Source organism: Ictalurus furcatus, chromosome 8 (assembly GCF_023375685.1).
Source record: "Ictalurus furcatus strain D&B chromosome 8, Billie_1.0, whole genome shotgun sequence".
Classification (NCBI taxonomy): Eukaryota; Metazoa; Chordata; class Actinopteri; order Siluriformes; family Ictaluridae; genus Ictalurus; species Ictalurus furcatus.
This window is the reverse complement of record NC_071262.1, coordinates 11142721-11163224: the sequence shown is the minus strand read 5'-3', so window position 1 is coordinate 11163224 and position 20504 is coordinate 11142721. Positions and strand designations below refer to the sequence as shown.

Sequence of the window (20504 nt, the reverse complement as noted above, 5' to 3'; positions counted from 1 at the left end):
CACTGTCCATGGGCAAAACATACACATCATGAGTGAAACTACAAATCATTCTTGAATCTCCTTTCCTAAACTTATGGCTCTGCTTTCCTGTGATTGTTTAGGCAACAATTGTAGCATGTGTGTGAATGTGTGGCTCACTGAGTTTGGGTGTTTGGCCCCCATAAATGATGCTTGCAGCTTTAATTATTATTATTATTATTATTATTATTATTATTGCTTTTAATTGGGGGGAGGGGATTTTTGTTACTGCTACATTAACAGTGTTACTGCTAGATTCCAAATCAAATATCCACCTACAAGAGGATACCTGTAAAAATGGCCACTGTATGTGTAATTACAGCATTCTAGGCATTTGATTTTCTCTTGATCATCACCCAGATCTATCTTATTTTAACTGATTTATAAGCTTTGGCAAAATCCTTTAAATAAATACATTTATTCTGCATCATGCCACTCTGTCTCCCAGGGCAGTGTGTGTATGAATGCATCTGTGGCTCCAACTCCGCCATCTATTAGAGGTGGCATTTGCTTTCACTGTGGCATTTCGGCCACATAATGAGCTTAGAGTGATGGAGAATTGGGAGTGTAAGACATTGCAGACATCAGAGTCTAATTGAAAGTAGTGTAGCCAGGCTGCAATAGGAATTAGAGAAATATATTATGTTGGACAGAAACCATTTATCAAAATAATACATTAATTTTTAATTATTTTCTTAATGTATAGTTTTATGATTATGTTCTGTTAGTGTACTGTTATTTTCTGTCTGTTGATCTAAAGCTTTCTGCTTCCTCCCTAAAACAATCTTGAGTTTGAAAAAGGCTATTTAAAATGTCAATTTCTTCTTATTATTATTATTCTTATTCCTCTTCTCCTTCTTCTTATTATTATAAACAACCATTATAGAAACATGACCATTAAATAAATTCGTATGTGTGAGTAACATCTAGGGTTGTTGTTAGGGGTCTTATTCTTGTTTTCCACTCAAGGAATTTTCTTTGTGAGATTTGTAGTGTGTTTTGGATTTAACATTTGACTTTAACACAAATGTATTGGCCTTTTTTTATGCTCACAGGCTTGAAGAAGTAGTTTTCCATATACCATTTACCTGTGATCACTCCTCCGTACACCCCGTCCAATGAGCGGCCATGCTTTTAGCAAGCTGGCCCACTGCGTTGGGCAAATAGATGTGTCTGTTTCAGTGTTTGTCAATGTCAGTTGCTTAACCATTTATCAGTGGTCAATAAGTGCTCTGGCAGCTGGATATGTTTGGCCTGTGTGCATTAGAAAAAAACTTCTTCTTTTTTTTTTTTTTAAAAAAAAGGAAATAAGGCATGGACGATTATTTCTGCTTCCTTCTACACGTTTGTTCACACATGGATGCACAATGCACATACACACCCACACCCACACCCACACACTCACTCACACACACACACACACACACATACACACACCTACCCACACACACACACACACATACTCACTCACACACACACCCACATACACACACACACCCACTCACACACACACACACTCACACACACACACACACACTCACTCACACACCCACACCCACATACGAACACCTACCCCCCCCCCCACACACACACATACATACACACACACCATTGAGTATGTGCCTCTCACACTAGCCCACCCTCTACATGTTTTACACACTCAAACACTAAGCCCACCCTCTTACTCTCCCCTCCTCCTCTAGGGGTGGTATAACTGTCAATCCCCCAGAGTCCATGCACCAGAGCAGAACAAGTTAAGACACACCAGGATAGAATGAAGGCAGGAATAAAAATAGAAGAGTTAAGGGTTCCCATGTCAGTAGCAAGGGATTGAGCTTGAGAAAAGGAGAAACTTTAAGTCAAACTTCAACACAGGCCTTTATACAGTAGATTCGCTGACACACAACACTTACATTTTTAAAGTAATCAGTGGCACAATATTCTGAGAAGTTGCACGGGTGCTGTAAAACATCCTTCAGAGCAATTGCAACTTCTTGCTCGAATTGTGGCTTTTAAAGGTAAGTATGAAACTATTCCTATTGAAACCACTTTTTAGTATTTACAGAAATGTAACAGTATTAATGGTAAGCTTAACATTGTTCAAAATTCAAAGGAAATATTTATATTTTTAATATTGCTATTTCTATACATTTTGGATATGAATTTTGGTGAAATGGGTATCATGTACTGCAGACTCATGTTCCGCCTTAGGGCTGTTTCTTAGACTATGTGTCCTTTTCACAGTCTGTACATAACATTTCATAATTATACTAATGTTCCTACATACGCACCAGAAAGCTCCTAATCCAGTGACAAAGACCGTATTTATGTAACATTGTTTATTCAACAGAGCACAGTTGAAGCTTGGGGTTTTAGAACTGGATCTGCAACTTGTTAATCTGCATTAAAAAAAAATGCTTTATTTCAACATTTGGTATTTCAACATGTTCAGTAGATCTGTAGTCAAGGAAACGTTAAAATACCTGCATGTACTGTATGTAAAGATTGTAAATAATCAGTGAGATACCATCAAATAAGTTTATTTATCAATAGGATACTAATGAGATAGTGTAACGTCAGAGATGACTGAAAAACGTCATCACAGTTAAGAAATATCCTATCTCTATTACAGCGCTTAAAATATTTGACTTGTTATGTAATACTTGTTTTTTTTTTGTTGTTGTTGTTGTTCATGAAGCAACCCTTAAAACTGTAAACATCTGCAAAGGCAGTGACCGAAAATGTCCAATTGCTGCCCTGTGTATAGGGAAACAAGTATGGTGTTGTAACAGTACAACCTAAACTGAAGAGTATTGTAGCTCTTCAGGATTCATTAAAGGGTGCTGGAATAATATAAAATAAAAACACTTTTAAGACAAAAAAAACAAAAAAAAAACATAATGAAGGTTGTTGGGTTTTATCTGTAAAACCAGAAGCAAATGCGATAGTCAAAGTCTCCAAGAACTGTGGCAGATTCTCCAATATGCTTAGAAAAACTGACCAATTTCCTTTTAAAACAAATTGAGGCTACTGATGCATTTTTTTAAACTAAAGGGTCACATCAAATACTGACTAATATTGAGGTTTATGCAGAAAAGTTTAATTTCATTATTATTGAAGGCATCTTTGCTTTACAGCATTTACCTACATGTGCTCCCAAAGACTGCATATTACCATATTTTGCATACTGTATTATAGTTGCTAGTACTGAGAGTTTATTTGCTTCTGAAGGCTCTTACTACTTTATAATATTCATGTAATTAAATCACTTTCCTGGTTTCTGGAATTAAGTGAAAGAATGCTGGCACACCTGCTGTCCTTCGGCCGCTCTCTGCTGAGAAGGAAAAATGTGGACTGTCTCGAGGATTCCAAGCTGTGTCGTTGCCTCTCCACAGTGGACCTCATTGCTCTGGGTGTGGGCAGCACACTAGGCGCCGGAGTCTATGTCCTTGCCGGAGAAGTCGCCAAAGGCAACTCCGGCCCTAGCATTGTCGTGTCTTTCCTCATAGCCGCTCTGGCCTCTGTCATGGCAGGCTTGTGCTACGCTGAGTTTGGAGCTCGGGTGCCCAAGACAGGCTCTGCATATCTGTATAGCTATGTGACAGTAGGGGAACTCTTGGCTTTCATCACGGGATGGAACCTGATTCTCTCATATGTCATAGGTGAGTATAAAGAATTGCTCTATTGGATGTCATCTAATTTTCCTTATAAAAATATGCTGGAAGATGCAATTGAATAAATAATAATAATAATAAAATTTTTGATGTATTTTCTGCACATTTGTAACATTATATAAGTGTTTTAAATTTGTCCAGTAATCACATCACTTTATTCTGGTCATGGTGAAGTGGGTCCAGGGTCTACAAACCTGACTAGAATAAAGTGATTACTGAAGAATCAATGAATGATGAATGCGGTTAATGAATCAATGTTTTTTTCTTTTATATATATCTATATATATATATATATGGCCTCCAGCATACAATGAGTTCAGTGACATTATGCTCAGGTCATTTTGTGAATTATGAACGAGTGCTTGAAGTTATTTACCAATTCCCCCCATTTTTGGATACTATAACATCTTAATATGCTGGCTAAACAACTCCAGATTAATTATAATATTAAATCAGTTCTTGGAGAATTGCTCCACTGTCTGTATTTTTCATCATTAACCTAACGTTTGAATGATGTATTTCACAGAACACTAAGCTATTTTAAAACACTTTGAAATGTGCAGAAAGTATTTATAATATTCTATGAGAATAAATGCTGGACTTTTCTATTAACCTTCAATAGCTTGTATTGACTCGTACGCATTTACAACACAAGCTTATTCTCTATTGATGAAGGGACCTCAAGTGTTGCCAGAGCTTGGAGTGGAACATTTGATGAACTAGTAGGGGGCCATATTGAGCAGTTCTGCAAATTACACTTCAGAATGAGCCTGCCTGGCCTGGCAGAATATCCCGACTTCTTTGCAGCTTGCCTTATATTACTACTCTCAGGTATTTCTTATTTTTTAAATGTCATTTTGTTCATGTACAGTTGCAATCAAAATGATTCAACCCCCATTGCAAATCAGGTTTATTGTCAAAATGTACAGACTTTCAACTGTTTGCAATGAACAAATCAAACTAAAGCAATTGAAATAGTTGAAAATGCAACTTATAATGATTTCTCCAGTCTTATAATTATTCAATTCCCTGAATAGAATCCCTCACAACAGCACAAACATGCAAAACAGGTGTTGTCTCAAGCACACCTGATGCAACTAATCAAGGGTTTCATTAGTTGCACCAGGTGTGCTTGAGCTGGAACACATGAAATACCTGAACTGGCTAGGGGTAGAAAATGTATGAAATACTTGGACGGGGCAGAAAAAGGAAGCTATCAACGGCTTCAACCAGATTTCTGAGAAGGCAGGTTGTGATAAAACCCTCGAGTGACTGCAAAAAACCTGCAGCAGGACTTGGTGGCAACAGGCACTGAGGTTTCAGTGAGCACAGTATGGTTGCTAATTAAAGAAACAGCCCTAAGGTGGAACAGAGTCTGCAGTACAGAAACTATGCATCTCATTTGCACCCGGTCATAACAGCAAAGGGGTGCTCTACTAAGTACCATGAAGGGCTAGAATAAATTTGAAACTGGAGAAATCATTATAAGTTGCATTTTCAGTTGAATTTGAGGAAAGCACTTCAAGCATTCGTTGTGTTATGTATTATTTCAATTGCTTTTGTTTGAGTTGTTCATTGCAAACAGCTGAAAGTCTGTACATTTTGACAATAAACCTGATTTGCAATGGGGGTTGAATCATTTTGATTGCAACTGTATAACTCTCTCTTAAATTTAAAATGATAACTGTCCACTATTTAAATGGTCTGCTGCTTTTTAGAAGATATTTTGGTATGTATGGCATCACTTTTCATCATGATATCAGCTGCATAAAGTAATATCATTTCATTTAAATTGGCAAGGGCTTCAGTAACAATGCTGCTTTATTGCTTTATTTTCTTTTAGTTAAAATTGCATTTTCAATAAGAGATTATAAAGCGGTATATATGTAAGAGGGATCATGTGGTCCTGCTTATGGGGTTTTGTGTTCAAGTCCTAAGTCGGTTGGCATCTGGGCTACTCTAAAATTCCAGATAGAATGAATTTTGAACTGCTGGACTGAGCACACTATCACACTATATCAATAGGCCATTCTGTCAATGTTTATTTCATCACAGTAAAGCCAAGTTTTCCCAAGGCCAACATGCCGTTGTAATGGGTAACATGACTACTATATTGGATTAGAGAAGTTCAGGGTTCAGGAAAATGTGCCTTGTTGAATCAAGGAATCATTTATGACATTACAGTGAGGGAAAAAAGTATTTGATCCCCTGCTGATTTTGTACGTTTGCCCACTGACAAAGAAATGATCAGTCTATAATTGTAATGGTAGGTTTATTTGAACAGTGAGAGACAGAATAACAACAAGAAAATCCAGAAAAACGCATGTCAAAAATGTTATAAATTGATTTGCATTTTAATGAGGGAAATAAGTATTTGACCCCCTCTCAATCAGAAAGATTTCTGGCTCCCAGGTGTCTTTTATACAGGTAACGAGCTGAGATTAGGAGCACACTCTTAAAGGGAGTGCTCCTAATCTCAGCTTGTTACCTGTATAAAAGACACCTGTCCACAGAAGCAATCAATCAATCAGATTCCAAACTCTCCACCATGGCCAAGACCAAAGAGCTCTCCAAGGATATCAGGGACAAGATTGTAGACCTACCCAAGTCTGGAATGGGCTACAAGACCATTGCCAAGCAGCTTGGTGAGAAGGTGACAACAGTTGGTGCGATTATTCGCAAATGGAAGAAACACAAAAGAACTGTCAATCTCCCTCGGCCTGGGGCTCCATGCAAGATCTCACCTCGTGGAGTTGCAATGATCATGAGAACAGTGAGGAATCAGCCCAGAACTACACGGGAGGATCTTGTCAATGATCTCAAGGCAGCTGGGACCATAGTCACCAAGAAAACAATTGGTGACACACTACACCGTGAAGGACTGAAATCCTGCAGCGCCCGCAAGGTCCCCCTGCTCAAGAAAGCACATATACATGCCCGTCTGAAGTTTGCCAATGAACATCTGAATGATTCAGAGGACAACTGGGTGAAAGTGTTGTGATCAGATGAGACCAAAATGGAGCTCTTTGGCATCAACTCAACTCGCCGTGTTTGGAGGAGGAGGAATGCTGCCTATGACCCCAAGAACACCATCCCCACCGTCAAACATGGAGATGGAAACATTATGCTTTGGGGGTGTTTATCTGCTAAGGGGACAGGACAACTTCACCGCATCAAAGGGACGATGGACGGGGCCATGTACCGTCAAATCTTGGGTGAGAACCTCCTTCCCTCAGCCAGGGCATTAAAAATGGGTCGTGGATGGGTATTCCAGCATGACAATGACCCAAAACACACGGCCAAGGCAACAAAGGAGTGGCTCAAGAAGAAGCACATTAAGGTCCTGGAGTGGCCTAGCCAGTCTCCAGACCTTAATCCCATAGAAAATCTGTGGAGGGAGCTGAAGGTTCGAGTTGCCAAACGTCAGCCTTGAAACCTTAATGACTTGGAGAAGATCTGCAAAGAGGAGTGGGACAAAATCCCTCCTGAGATGTGTGCATACCTGGTGGCCAACTACAAGAAACGTCTGACCTCTGTGATTGCCAACAAGGGTTTTGCCACCAAGTACTAAGTCATGTTTTGCAGAGGGGTCAAATACATATTTCCCTCATTAAAATGCAAATCAATTTATAGCATTTTTGACATGCGTTTTTCTGGATTTTTTTTTGTTGTTATTCTGTCTCTCACTGTTCAAATAAATCTACCATTAAAATTATAGAATGATCATTTCTTTGTCAGTGGGCAAACGTACAAAATCAGCAGGGGATCAAATACTTTTTTCCCTCACTGTATGTTTATCTTACTACTATTGTGAAGACTTTCCATTGATATAATCATTAATGCAGCTAATAAATGCTATGTTTACACCTAAATCTAAGACTAACATTAACATTAAAAAACGAGGTTTTTTATTTTTAAATTTTTTTAAAATGTATTTTAAAAAAGAGAAGAAAAACACACACAAGATTACAACTGCACACACAACAGCACTATTACATCTATGTCCCCCAGTGTCTTACTGAATGTTTTCTCATGATTTTATTTTCTCAGGTCTTCTCTCCTTTGGGGTTAAAGAGTCAGCATGGGTCAACAAAATCTTTACTGCCATCAATGTGCTTGTGCTTATGTTCGTCATTGTCTCTGGTTTCGTCAAAGGAGATTCTTACAACTGGAAGATATCAGAAGAATCCCTTATAAATGTGACGATTGTGACAAGGTGAGAGACATTTATATTCAGATTTGTAAGGATAAGGGTGAGTCAACCCAGTGCTTTATTGTACGTGCATTTTCAACAAAAAGTAATAACTAACTTTATTCTTGTGACTGATTACAGAAATCTGTCCTACACGGGAAATGTTACCAGCGATTACGGTGCTGGTGGATTTTTGCCTTATGGCTTCAGTGGAACCTTGGCTGGTGCAGCCACATGCTTCTATGCATTTGTAGGATTTGATTGCATTGCCACCACAGGTATTCATGCAGACATATGATAGTTAGACACAATCAAGCCCTGCTTAATAAATTTGTTATTATTTTTTGGACATGCTTTAATAATTCGTGAGACAGTGCTTTGATGGTAGAACTCTCTTGATCAGGTGAGGAGGTGAAGAATCCTCAGAGGGCTATTCCCATTGGTATAGTTGCTTCCCTGCTGATTTGCTTCTTGGCTTACTTTGGTGTGTCTGCTGCTCTTACTCTCATGATGCCGTACTATCTTCTGGATGAGAAGAGTCCTCTTCCTGTGGCCTTTGACTATGTTGGCTGGGGTCCTGCTAAATATGTGGTCGCAGTGGGATCCCTGTGTGCACTATCAACCAGGTAAATATCCTTTCAGGGTGTGTTTCAAATCTTATTTAAGATGACTTTTTAATGATGAGTTTTAAAATGTACAGTAGATATTAAACATAACTGAATTGTTTGTCAAAGACAGGCTGTGAGGCCTAATTAGTATGTGTTGTTTAATGGGTCTGTTGTGGATTGATTCATATTCTGATTCAAAACTCTAGTGATTCTGTGGTGGTGATTTGTTTGAAAGAGGAGCAATCATCGATTGCTTTGCACTTAAATTTAATTGATGCTTCATGATTGCACTCTTTCAGGACAAAAACCTAAGCATGCACAATGACTTTTGTTTTTTCCTGGTGAGCTCTCTAATCGCAGAACATTTTGTTGGAGTATGTACAGCTCCAGTTCAACACTACAGTCTGTATATATAAATTGGTTTCTTCAAAAGCATTCTGATATCCGGTAATATGGCAACTTTGTCTCATACACTCACTGACCACTTTAAAAGGAACACCACACTAATATTAGATAGGTCCATCTTTTATTCTCAGAACAGCCTCTATTTGTGGCATGGATCCCACAATGTATTGGAAACATTTATTTGAGATGCTGGTTGTGCTGATTTTGTTGACATGATTGCATTAGGACAGTTGCTGCAGATTTGCAAATGTTGAAAAGCACTCGTTCTAGCACATCCCAAAGGTACTCTGTTGTATTCAGATCTGGTGACTGGGTGGACCATTGAAGTATGCTGAGTTAAGTGCAGTGTTCATGAAATTAGTTTGAGATGACTTGCACTTTGTGACACGCCACAATATCATGCTGGAAGAATCTTCACCTGTCCTATTTTGGTGAGCCTGTGTCCACTGTAGCCTCAGATTCCCGTTCATGGCTGACAGAAGTGGAACGGGATGTGGTATTCTGCTTTTGTAACTCATCTGCCTCAAGGTTTGTCATGTTCTGAGATGATTTTCTGCTTAACACAGTTGTACAGAGTGGTCATTTGAGCTTCTGTATATTTCTTGTCAGCTTAAACCAGGTTTCCCATTCTCCTCTGACCTCTCACATCAACAAGGCATTTTTGCCCAAAGGACTATTACTCACTGGATGTTTTTTGTTTTTCTCACAAAAAACTCTCTGTGTAAACTCTAGAGACTGTTGTATGTAAAAAAAAAAATTAATAAATCCAGGAGATCAGCCATTTCTTAAATACTCAAACCAGCTTTTGGCATGTATCTGCATGATTTTGTGCATTGTGCTTCTGCCATATGATTGGCTGATTGGATAATTGCATGAATGATCAGGGGTACAGGTGTTCCTATTAAAGTGGCCGCTGAGTGTATATCATCATACAGTAAATCAGGACAAGAACTAGCGTGTTATTACTTTCTAAAAATTCCTAATATACCATAAGTTATTATAACTACGAATCTATGGCAGTGCTTTCAGGGATAATCCAGGGAAAAATATGATGATGACTGAATGGCCAAATCCCTAAATGCTGTAAAGTGTGCACTTGATAAAGTTAAACACTGTATAATGCATTGAAAAAAATCTTTTGGGGAACTGGTCTCCAGCATGTACTTGTTCTGCTTTGTGGCAGTGGTGCAGTGCAGCTTGTGTATTGTATGTGTTGCCTGACTAATGTGTTCGTCCCATGCATGTCTCTGCTCCATATGCAGTCTGCTGGGCTCCATATTCCCAATGCCACGTGTAATCTATGCTATGGCAGAGGATGGGGTGCTTTTCAAAGTGTTAGCCCGAATCAATCCTAAGACGAAGACCCCGCTTATTGCCACAGTGGCTTCCAGTGTAGTTGCAGGTGAGAGCTGGGGGTGTAATTTATTGTGTAAAACCTGCAGCATGCTCCACCAGGCAAATGTGAATGTCCAACTTGAGGATATCATTGGTGAAGTTAAACAATGAATAATCATACAGAGACAAAATCCAAGCAAAATCTTAGCACTGACGAAAAAAAAAAATAGCCTACACAATGCCAGCATTTGACAATTATTTACACATTCACATTTGCCAGTGGATTGATATGCGTTCTTAACTGTCAGAAATAACTTTGTCTTTGAACGATGACTCCTTTTTTGTTCCTAGCCTGTTAGGTGCCATGTTTCCTCTGCCACGCATTCTGTTTGCCATGGCGCGAGATGGCATACTTTTCAGATTTCTTTCCAAAGTGAGTAAGCGTCAATCACCAGTGGCTGCCACAATGGCAGCAGGCACCATAGCGGGTAAGCTCCAAAGGAGAAAGGGACATGGCATGGACTGCTGTGTCTTTGTGTGTCAGCTTGGGTGCGGTTGCAATGTGTACATGAGTGGGCTTGCAGTGGTAGTGGTGGATGCATGCTCTTGCTCTTGTGGTGGTAGCAGTGATGTGAAAGTTACAGTTGTCTTTTCCCTGATCTCCTGCTTTTGAATAATTGATTTAACCCATAATTTGCATCGTAATTAGCTAATGAGTTGTATCAGGTGTATTTAGTGCACGTTAAGATATACAATTAGGAAAAAAAGGATTACTCAGGAATTGTTTGAATGGTTAAGGGTTCTAACCTGCCTAAGAGGATCTACGCTGAATCTTTTCTGGAAGAGTAACTTTTCATTGTAGAGTTCTACATATTTCTTTAGCGTGCAGACGTAGCCTTTCTATGAGCGTATGAATGATAGAAAGTAGTGTGTGTGTTGGGGAGGGGGATTGCCTAGAATTTGGACACATTGGTTTATAAGGGCCCTAAAGAGGAAGATATCCTGGAGTGAGTGAAAGAGAGCAATATTTGTTTTGTATGCAGGCACTGAACAAGCACAGGTGCAGCTGCCTGTAAGATCAGCTGCAGAGGAATTTCTTTTGGGGAACAGTAGAGGATAAACAATATCATGCTAGCAGGAATGAGGGAATGAGTTTAGCAAGTGTTTGAAGACTCTACGTACAGCTGCATAGAGGGCAGAGTGTAGTGTAGTGTAGTGTAGTGTAGAGAATAAACTACTGGGAAGAGGGCTCCAGGAGGTCAAGCTTTGCTTTGTGGGGCCCCTGTGATTCAGTCCATACTGAAGCAATCTGGGTTTGATAGTCTACACTGCTAGCCTGCTGAGTGTTTGTAAGTCTGGACACCTGTATCAATGCTCTGGATCAGTGCTCATGTCTCAAATTGTTCCCATACAGTACATCAGCAAAGAGTTTTCATTTTGTCTTGGGATGTTAGGGAGCCCTTTGATGTTACATAATTACATAGTTCTTCATAAATCTGTACATATTTTACTCATAATGTATTATTACAGATAGCAGATGTGTCCAATTTTATTCATAAAGAGATGAAAAGTTGTGACTGCAGGTTTTTCATCCATCCAAACAGGAATTCCACCTTATTCCACTTGTTTAATCGATAGATCTTGATTGATCAGTTGATCTTCAGTCGACTATCAGGTGTGGTTCCTGCTTGGTTGGAATGAAAACCTGCAATCATACGTATAGTCCCATTTACAGATAAGATTGGACACCCTGGCAGAAAGCATAGATAATAAAGTGATTATTGGTTATACGGTACAATAAAGTAGTGATGGTTTTTCATGGAATAACTACTGACAATGATGAGTAAGATAAGTAAAGAATAAGGAACTGACTTTGCATAGCCGCATGTTTTCCAAAAATGATGATTGTACACTGTAAAACATGACAGCCCCATTAAGTTATTTCTTCTCTTTAACTCCAATTGTCATGACAAGTTTTGGATACTGAACTCAGGTTTACAAGTTTTACAAAATGAAACTAAATGTAATCCACAGTCTTGACTTGTATAAATGTGTAAAATGCAGGTTTTTGAGTTTCTGAAACAAAGGTTAATTGAGTTTACTCATGTTTTTAAGGCAGTAGATGAACTTTCATTTAACCATCTGAAATGTTTTACAGTGTAAAAGCTTTAAATGAACAGTATAACCTTTAAACACTTTATTATCTCCTTATTATTTCCCATAAGGTGCATAATGCAATGTCAAAAGGGGGTTAAATTGAGCTTTAGAAAGAGGAGAGGTCCACCTCCTTCATGGGATAATATAGGAACAGTATAATTTATGTATTATGATGTGAATTTCTCACCATTTATATGACAGAAATTTTATGGGAACAAGTATAAATTCCCAGATACAAGGTTTCAATGTATCTGTTTCTATTTTAAACATTTAATTTAAATAACTACAATGAGATTGCCAGACCTAATTGTTATGGCTATTGTTTAAGTATTTACAGTTTGTCCTTCTCCATCTCCACATCCTAATTTAACCCCTGAATGTCAGAGCTGAAGCGCATTAATTATGGTTTATGAACCACAATCAGGGATTTGTGAGGAGGTTTTCACTTGCCAATTAAAAAAAAATGTTTTAGATACATTTCCCCAAGCATCACTATCATCCCAGTGCAATCTAAAATAGTGTAGGTACTGGCTAGTAGTATTACAAACAGAAACCAGCCATTTGAAAGTCAGTATGTGTTCCAGTCAGTTATTTGCTATTTGCTATATTGTATATTTTATATTTATTACTTATGCTATCAGCTACCTAGTTGTGTTTTAATCCCTGGTTGTGATTTTAAAAATATGGTGATACAATTGTCATATTTATAATTGTGCTTGCTGCATCAAAAAAAAAAAAAAAAAGATTCAAAAGACAATTTAAAAAGTTTGTAATATTTCTGTTAGACATTTTTAACAATTTAAAAGTGATATTTCACCATAAAACAACCACAAATCAGCAATTCAAGCTACAAATACACACAGATGCTTATCTAGATTTTTCTTTGGAGTGTTAATTGTAGAGTCTGTTGTTGTTTTATGGCAAAAGTTCACTTCAAACATTTGACTTTTTGCTTTAACAGGTTAAACTTCCAACAGGACCATCTTCCAATTTATTAAAGGAAATAATAAGTTATAATGCATGTCTACTGATAAATTCCCAGTTGAATACATAATCTGAAAAGAAATATTAGCAATTTGTTGTTGTTGTATACTATATGTTCTTTACAGGGTATATTGTTTAGCACGTATGTATTTTCTCAATTGCTTTGTTAATCTGTTGTTGTTGTTATTGTTTTTTGTATATATCATATCCTATAGCTATCATGGCTTGCCTTTTTGACCTAAAAGCCTTAGTGGACATGATGTCCATTGGCACTCTGCTGGCATACTCTTTGGTCGCTGCTTGTGTTCTTATTCTCAGGTTAGTGCTAATGACTTCATTTACTTTGCAATAAAAACAAGAAAGGAGCTTAACAAAAGCATTTCTAGCTGTCAATTGTAACAGTTTATAAAAAAAATACACCCAGTATACACAGTGCAGCTAAGGGGAATGGGTCTTTAAACTAAATATAGCTATTGGGCAAGACTCAGAGGCTTCTGTATTTCATAGTCTGTTTATTCAGCCTTGTTTTTTCAGACAAGCTCACGTTAAACAGCACACAGTTATGTTTCCAGAAATCCTGAAAGTGGCCACTGTTTAAAAAAAAAAAAAAAAACAAGCTCCACATGAGCCAGGAGATATTTCAACAAGTGGGGAGGAGAACTTGTAGACCTATGAGAGGAGATTAGGTGTACCATGACCACAAATGAATCTAATGATCCTAAAATGGTCCACTGAATTTACTTCATGAAACAAGGAACCATCAGTAAAGCAATAAATAAACAGGTTTTGATCATTTGAACAACTTTGTTTATTATTGTTTAAGGACCTACTGAGATATTTGGTTTGCTTTCTATTTGGTCTGGTTCTGTTCCAGTGTGTGGGAAGGGGCAGGGCTAGAAATCAACCAATTACAGTGAACACAGAACTGGTGGTAAATAATAAATCATATACAGTCCCCTCTGAAAGTATTCAAACAGTAAGGCCAATTCTTTTTTTTTTGTTATACATTGAAGACATTTGTGTTTGAGATCAAAAGATGAATATGAGATGATAGAACAGAATTTCAGCTTTCATTCCCTCACATTTATATCTAGAGGTGTTAAACAACTTAGAACATGGCACTATTTGTTTGAACCCACCCATTTTTTCAAGTGAGCAAAAATCTTGGAATATGTGACTGATGCTGTTTCTTGCTGCCCAGGTATGCCCTGTTAGAATGACCGTTTAAAGAATTAATAGCTCTGAATGTATACTCTTAGTTTGAGCCTTAGGTTTTGCCTGTGAAGACTACATTTGTTATTAAAAAGGATAAACCAACATGAAGACCAGAGAAAAGCAAGTCATTTTGAAGCTGAGAAAAGAGGGAATATTTATCAGAGCCATTCCACAAGCATTGGGCATAACCAATACAACAATTTGGAATGTCCTAAAATAAAGAAATGAGAAAAAAAAAAAAGAAACCAATGGTGTACTAACAACCAGACACAGAACAGGTAAATCATGGAACACAACAGTGGTTAATGACAAAAACATTGTGAGAGCTGTGAAGAAAAACCCAAACACAACAGTTACTGTCATCACCAACAACTTTCACAGGACAGGGGTGAAGGTATCACAGTCCACTTCAAAGAAGACTTTGAGAGCAGAACTATAGAGACCATACCACAAGACTCAAGCACTCACGAGCAGTAAGAATTGAAAAGCCAGATTGGAATTCGCAAAGAAATACAGAGACTAGCTACAAACATTCTGGAACCAAGATTAACCTCTACCAAAGTGATGGAAAGGCCAAAGTGATGGAGAAAGAAGGGATCTGCTCATGATCCAAAACATAGAAGTTCATCAGTCAAGCATGGTGGAGGTAGTGTCATGGCTTGGGCTTGCATGGCTGCTTCTGAAACAGGCTCACTAATCTTTACTGATGATGTAACTCATGATGGTAGCAACAGAATGAATTCAGAAATCTACAGAAACAATCTGTCGTCCACTTTACAGAGAAATGCATCCAATCTCATTGGGAGGAACTTCATCATGCAGCAAGGCAATGACCCAAAACGCACTGCCAAAACAACAATGGACTTCATCAGGAGGAAAAAGTGGAAGGTTTTAGACTGGCCAAGTCAATCACCAGACCTTAACCCAGTTGAGCATGCATTTTATCTCCTAAAGAGGAGATTGAAGTGAGAAACCCCCCCCCCCCCCCCCCAGCTAAAAGAAGCTGTTTAAAAGAAGCATGGAAAAGCAACACAAAAGAAAAATGCAACAGTTTGATGATGTCAGTGGGTCACTGGTTTGATGCAGTTTTTGCAAGCAAGGGATATGCAATCAAATATTAAGTTTTATTTACTTTAATTTACTTTAAGGCTATTGATTCCTATAATTTTGCTCACCTAAAACTGGGTGGCCTACTACCAAATGTGCCATGTTCTAATTTGTTTAACACATCTAGAAGTAAATATCAGGAAATGAAAGCTGAAATTCTGATCCATTGTCTTCAATGTACAGCAAAAAAGAAAAAAAAGAAGAAAAAAAAGAATTGTCCTTGTTGTTCCAATACTTTCAAAGGGGACTGTAGTTGTCCTTGAACTGGATATTATAGTGCTGTGTTCCCTCCCATCCAAAACCACCTGGGTCATATTCAAATGGACTAAATGTCCAAACATTTTAAATGCATCTGTTATTTGAATATATTGTGCAGGGAAGTTTCAAAGGCAACCTAAATAGCCATGTATAATCAATCAGGTCAGGTGACAGCATGGTATACTTATTAGTAACAGACAATAAAGTTGTCATGATAGTGGGTCTTCTGTTTCAGGTATCGTCCTGACTCTGTGCTTGAGAACTCTAAAACTAATGAGGTTGGGGAGTCTGAGCTGACTGAGTCTGAGTCTCATCTCAATAGGCTGAAAGATGGGGAAATGTCTCTGCATACTCTCTTCAATCCTTCCCTGCAGCCCACAAAGAACTCATCCACTGCTGTTAACATGGCTGTCGGGGTCATAGGTAAGCATCATGCCACTGCCCACCACTGTCTTTTGTTAGACCTTGTTACCAATATGTTAGACCCATGGGACCTGCAGCATTGAGTTAATGGAAATTCTATGTTCCCACATTACAGACTGATTAGCACACAGATACTGATGTATGCATGTCCCCCTTCTACAGCAATTGTAGTGTGTGTCATGAGTGCACTTACTACACATTATGGACAAGCCATTCTTGCTTTGGAGCCCTGGGTCCTGGGAGTGCTGGCAGCATCTTTTCTCATCTTTTTCATATGTATCGTCTTGGTCTTTAGACAACCGCAGACAAGCAAAAAGGTGTCCTTCATGGTATGTAGACTGCAAAATGTTTGAGGTCAGTAGGGTATATGTGATAAATAAGTGAGGTTGATGATGCTTGAGATATGATGGCCTGCCATAATGACCTGAACAGTAACAGAAAAAAGTTAGTAGTGGGTTAATTAAAAGTATTAAATGAACAACAGATCTGAGCTCTGAGCATAAAAAACAAATGTACTTTTGTCCAAGGTTTGCTGTAAATAGAAAAGTTCTGACACTGTAACAGGGTAAATGGATATCTTTGATGCATGTACTAATAGAAATAACAAGCAAACAGGCAAAACAGGTTAGTCATAAGTTGCTGACTAACTATACCAAACAAATGTGTTTTATGTCAACAAGCCTTTATTATGACCCTCTCTCCCCCACCCCCTGAAAAAAAATAAATTACATTAGCGTAGCACATATAACAAAGCCATCTCATAGAGCTTTAAGCTAACCTACCATTAGCTAACGGAAATAGACAGAACTAAATTTAGCCTAAATTTAACACTAACACACACAGGCCAACAAAGATGTATTAAATTCGCTTAATAAAAATTCATGAAGGTTTTTTTTTTTTTTTTTTTTACAACTTGAATGATAATCTAACCAATTACCATATCAAATGTTCTAACTAACAGCATTTATTGAACACTATGTAATCAGTCACTTAACAAATTACCTACTAATATTGCTAGGAGTAGATAAAACATAGAAACACCCTCCTTATTAATGCACAGTGCATGGTTCAGTTAACTGAGAGTAATGTGGTGTTTCATTTATTTGTCTTAACACACAGACCATGTTTCAGTCCAAGTATTATTGGGCACTACTGCAGATGTTCACTGCAGTGTGTTTATTTGCTTAACAGGTTCCCTTGCTACCCTTTTTGCCCATTCTGAGTATATTTGTCAATGTTTACCTCATGATGCAGCTGAGTGGAGACACGTGGATCCGTTTTTCTGTTTGGATGGCTGTGGGTAAGTGCTCTCTCTCTCTCTCTCTCTCTCTCTCTCTCTCACACACACACACACACACACACACACACACACACACACAATCAGCAATTAGCACTCCAAAACAATTTATTTAAGCATGACTGGCTAAATGCTAAATTCAAATACGTATATGTTTGAACTCTAGAGTAGTCCAAAAAAGAACTAGGTGAACTAGACATACACAACATTTGTGTTTTACTCTTCTACAGGTTTCCTTATTTATTTCGGTTATGGGATGTGGCACAGCAGTGAGCACCAGAGGCAGCGACAGAGCACTGAAAATGCACCAGAGAAACAGAGGATGTTTTTAAAGGATGGTGCTGTGGACAAATACATCCAATCAGAGAAGTCCAGCCAGCTTTAAATAGTGTGTTGCTGTTTACTGCTGATTTAGCCTTAAAACTTTGTGTGTAACAAGCCATTGTGCTTTACCATCTGAGACACCAGCTCAGTTCTGAGCCCAATGTCAGGCATGGATTGACATTGCTTTCTCTTTTAAGATCTACAGATTAATATTGACATGAATGCTGTGATTTTTGAAATATGTATGAAATATGATCATACAAGAATGAGAGGAAGAAGTGTCTTAACTTGAAATGAAGACTGGATTTCACATGTTAACCGACTAACTGTTAACACTACATCTTCAATAGCATAAGGTTTTTCAGACGCATAGAGAATAGCTGGGCCAAAGAACGTTATCAGCCAGATTTTAATTTCCTTTTTCATTATAAATTCCCATAACCTAAATACAAATAATAGACTAGTTTTTCATGTTGTTTTTTTAAAAACCATAATCAATATTTTGACTGCATGGTCTTTGCGATTCATTTTCATTGCTATGTTTAGGCCTTTCTTAAGATTAAAGATTAATTTTAAAATAAACAAAAAAGAATTTTAATTTCAAAGGGCCTATAATAGGACTAGTGTTTTTAATTTTAAGATAGCACAGTGAGTTTTATACTACAGTGTGTCTCAAAGGTCTCCATATATACAATATGGGACTATGTAAGTCATCACCACAGCGGTTGTGTCTTCGTCAGTGGATGTTCATGGGCGTCCACCTCTCGGTCGGTCCGCAATACTTCCAGTCTTTTTGAATTTGTTAAGAAGTTTGGCGGCAGTGTTGTGTGTGATGTGCTTGCCACTTACGACAGCTTCCCGATTCAGCCAAGAGAATGATTTCAATATGTTCTTCTCTCGTCAAAGGTATTCTTAAAGGCTATCTGAATATACAATGCCCTCCACTAATATTGGCATCCTTGGTAAATATGAGCAAAGACGGCTGTGAAAAATTGTCTTTTTTATCGTTTAACCATTTGAACGTTTGTTAAAAAAATTCACAAAAATACACGGCTCTCATGGATATCAAACAATTGCAAACAAAACAGAGGTTTATCCCCCCAAAATATATTTGTTAAATATAGGTATGCAACAATTATTGACACCCCTATGAATTAATATGGGAAAAATATATTTAAAGTATATTCCACATCTAGGTGACTAGGAACAGGAAATTGTTCAACCATGACTTCCTGTTTCATATGTGTATAAATATGAGGTGACACATAGGTCAAATTCCCTTAGTCATTCGTAGCAATGGGTAAGACCAAGGAATATAGCTGTGATGTGCAGCAAAAGGTTGTTGAGCTTCACAAAATGGGAAGTGGCTATAAGAAAATAGCAAAAGCATTGATAATGCCTATTTCCACCATCAGGGCAATAATTAAGAAGTTCCAGTCAACTGGAAATGTTATGAATCAACCTGGAAGAGGACATGTGTCTACATTGTCTCCATGCACTATGAAGAGGATGGTTTAAGTGGCCAAAAAATCTCCAAGGATCACAGCTGGAGAATTGAAGAATTTAGTTGCGTCTTGGGGTCAGAAAGTTCCCAAAACTACAATCCAAAGTCACCTACATCACCACAAGTTGTTTGGAAGGATTTCAAGAAAAAAGTCTCTACTCTCATCCAAAAACAAACTCAAGTCTTCAGTTTTCCAGACACTACTGAAACTTCAAATGGAATCGGGTTATATGGTCAGATAAACCAAAATAGAGCTTTTTGGCAATAAACACCAGAGGTGGTTTTGGCACACACAGAGAGGTAGCCATATGGAAAAGTACCTCATGCCCATGGGGAAATATGGTGGTGGCTTTTTAATGTTTTGGGGCTGTTTTTCTGCCAGAGGACCTGGACATTTTGTTAGGATACATGGCATCATGGACGCTATCAAATATCAACAGATATTAAATGAAAACCTGACTGTCTCTGCCAGAAAACTTCAAATGAGCTGTGGTTGGATCTTCCAGCAGGACAATGATCCAAAACATACATCAAAATCAACACAAAAATGGTTTACTGACCACAAAATCAAGGTCCTGCCATGGTCATCTCAGTCCCCTGACTAGAAACCCATAGAAAACCTGTGAGATGAACTGAAGAGGAGAATCCACCAGTGTGGGTTTGATGGATTGAAGGATCTGGAGAGATTCCTTATGGAGGAATGGTCTCAGATCCCTTGCCATGTATTCTGGAATCTCATCAGGCAATATAGGAGAAGACTCAGAGCTGTTATCTTGGCAAAGGGAGGTAGCACAAAGTATTGAGTAAAAGGGTGCCAATAACTGTTTATATTTAACAAAGTTTTATATATATATATATATATATATATATATATATATATAAACCTGTGTTTTGTTTGCAATTGTTTCATATCCCTGAGAGCAGAGTATTTTTTGATTTTTCAAGCAAAAGAGCAAAAGGAAAAACAATACAGACAAATTTTCACAGCCTTCTTTGTTCATAT

The 20504-nt window shown here is 38.0% G+C and overlaps 1 protein-coding gene across 3 annotated transcripts; it reads left to right on the top strand.

The window, feature by feature from the left end:
* Positions 1–1719: 1719 nt before the first annotated feature.
* slc7a2 (solute carrier family 7 member 2) lies at positions 1720–20323 on the top strand. 3 transcript variants are annotated; one of them, XM_053630738.1, is made up of 12 exons: positions 1720–2036; positions 3310–3680; positions 4368–4523; positions 7743–7908; positions 8026–8162; positions 8288–8510; positions 10160–10299; positions 13589–13691; positions 16189–16376; positions 16539–16705; positions 17568–17676; positions 17904–20323. In XM_053630738.1, exons 2-12 carry the CDS (start codon positions 3317–3319, stop codon positions 18056–18058), a joined length of 1908 nt encoding a protein of 635 aa, XP_053486713.1. In that variant the 5' UTR covers positions 1720–2036; positions 3310–3316; the 3' UTR covers positions 18059–20323. The 3 variants fall into 3 exon arrangements, with proteins under 3 accessions (XP_053486713.1, XP_053486714.1, XP_053486715.1); XM_053630739.1 differs by lacking the exon at positions 1720–2036 and having other exon boundaries at positions 2069–3680; positions 17904–18061; positions 18203–20323; XM_053630740.1 differs by lacking the exons at positions 1720–2036; positions 10160–10299 and adding an exon at positions 10584–10720 and having other exon boundaries at positions 2070–3680.
* Positions 20324–20504: the final 181 nt, after the last annotated feature.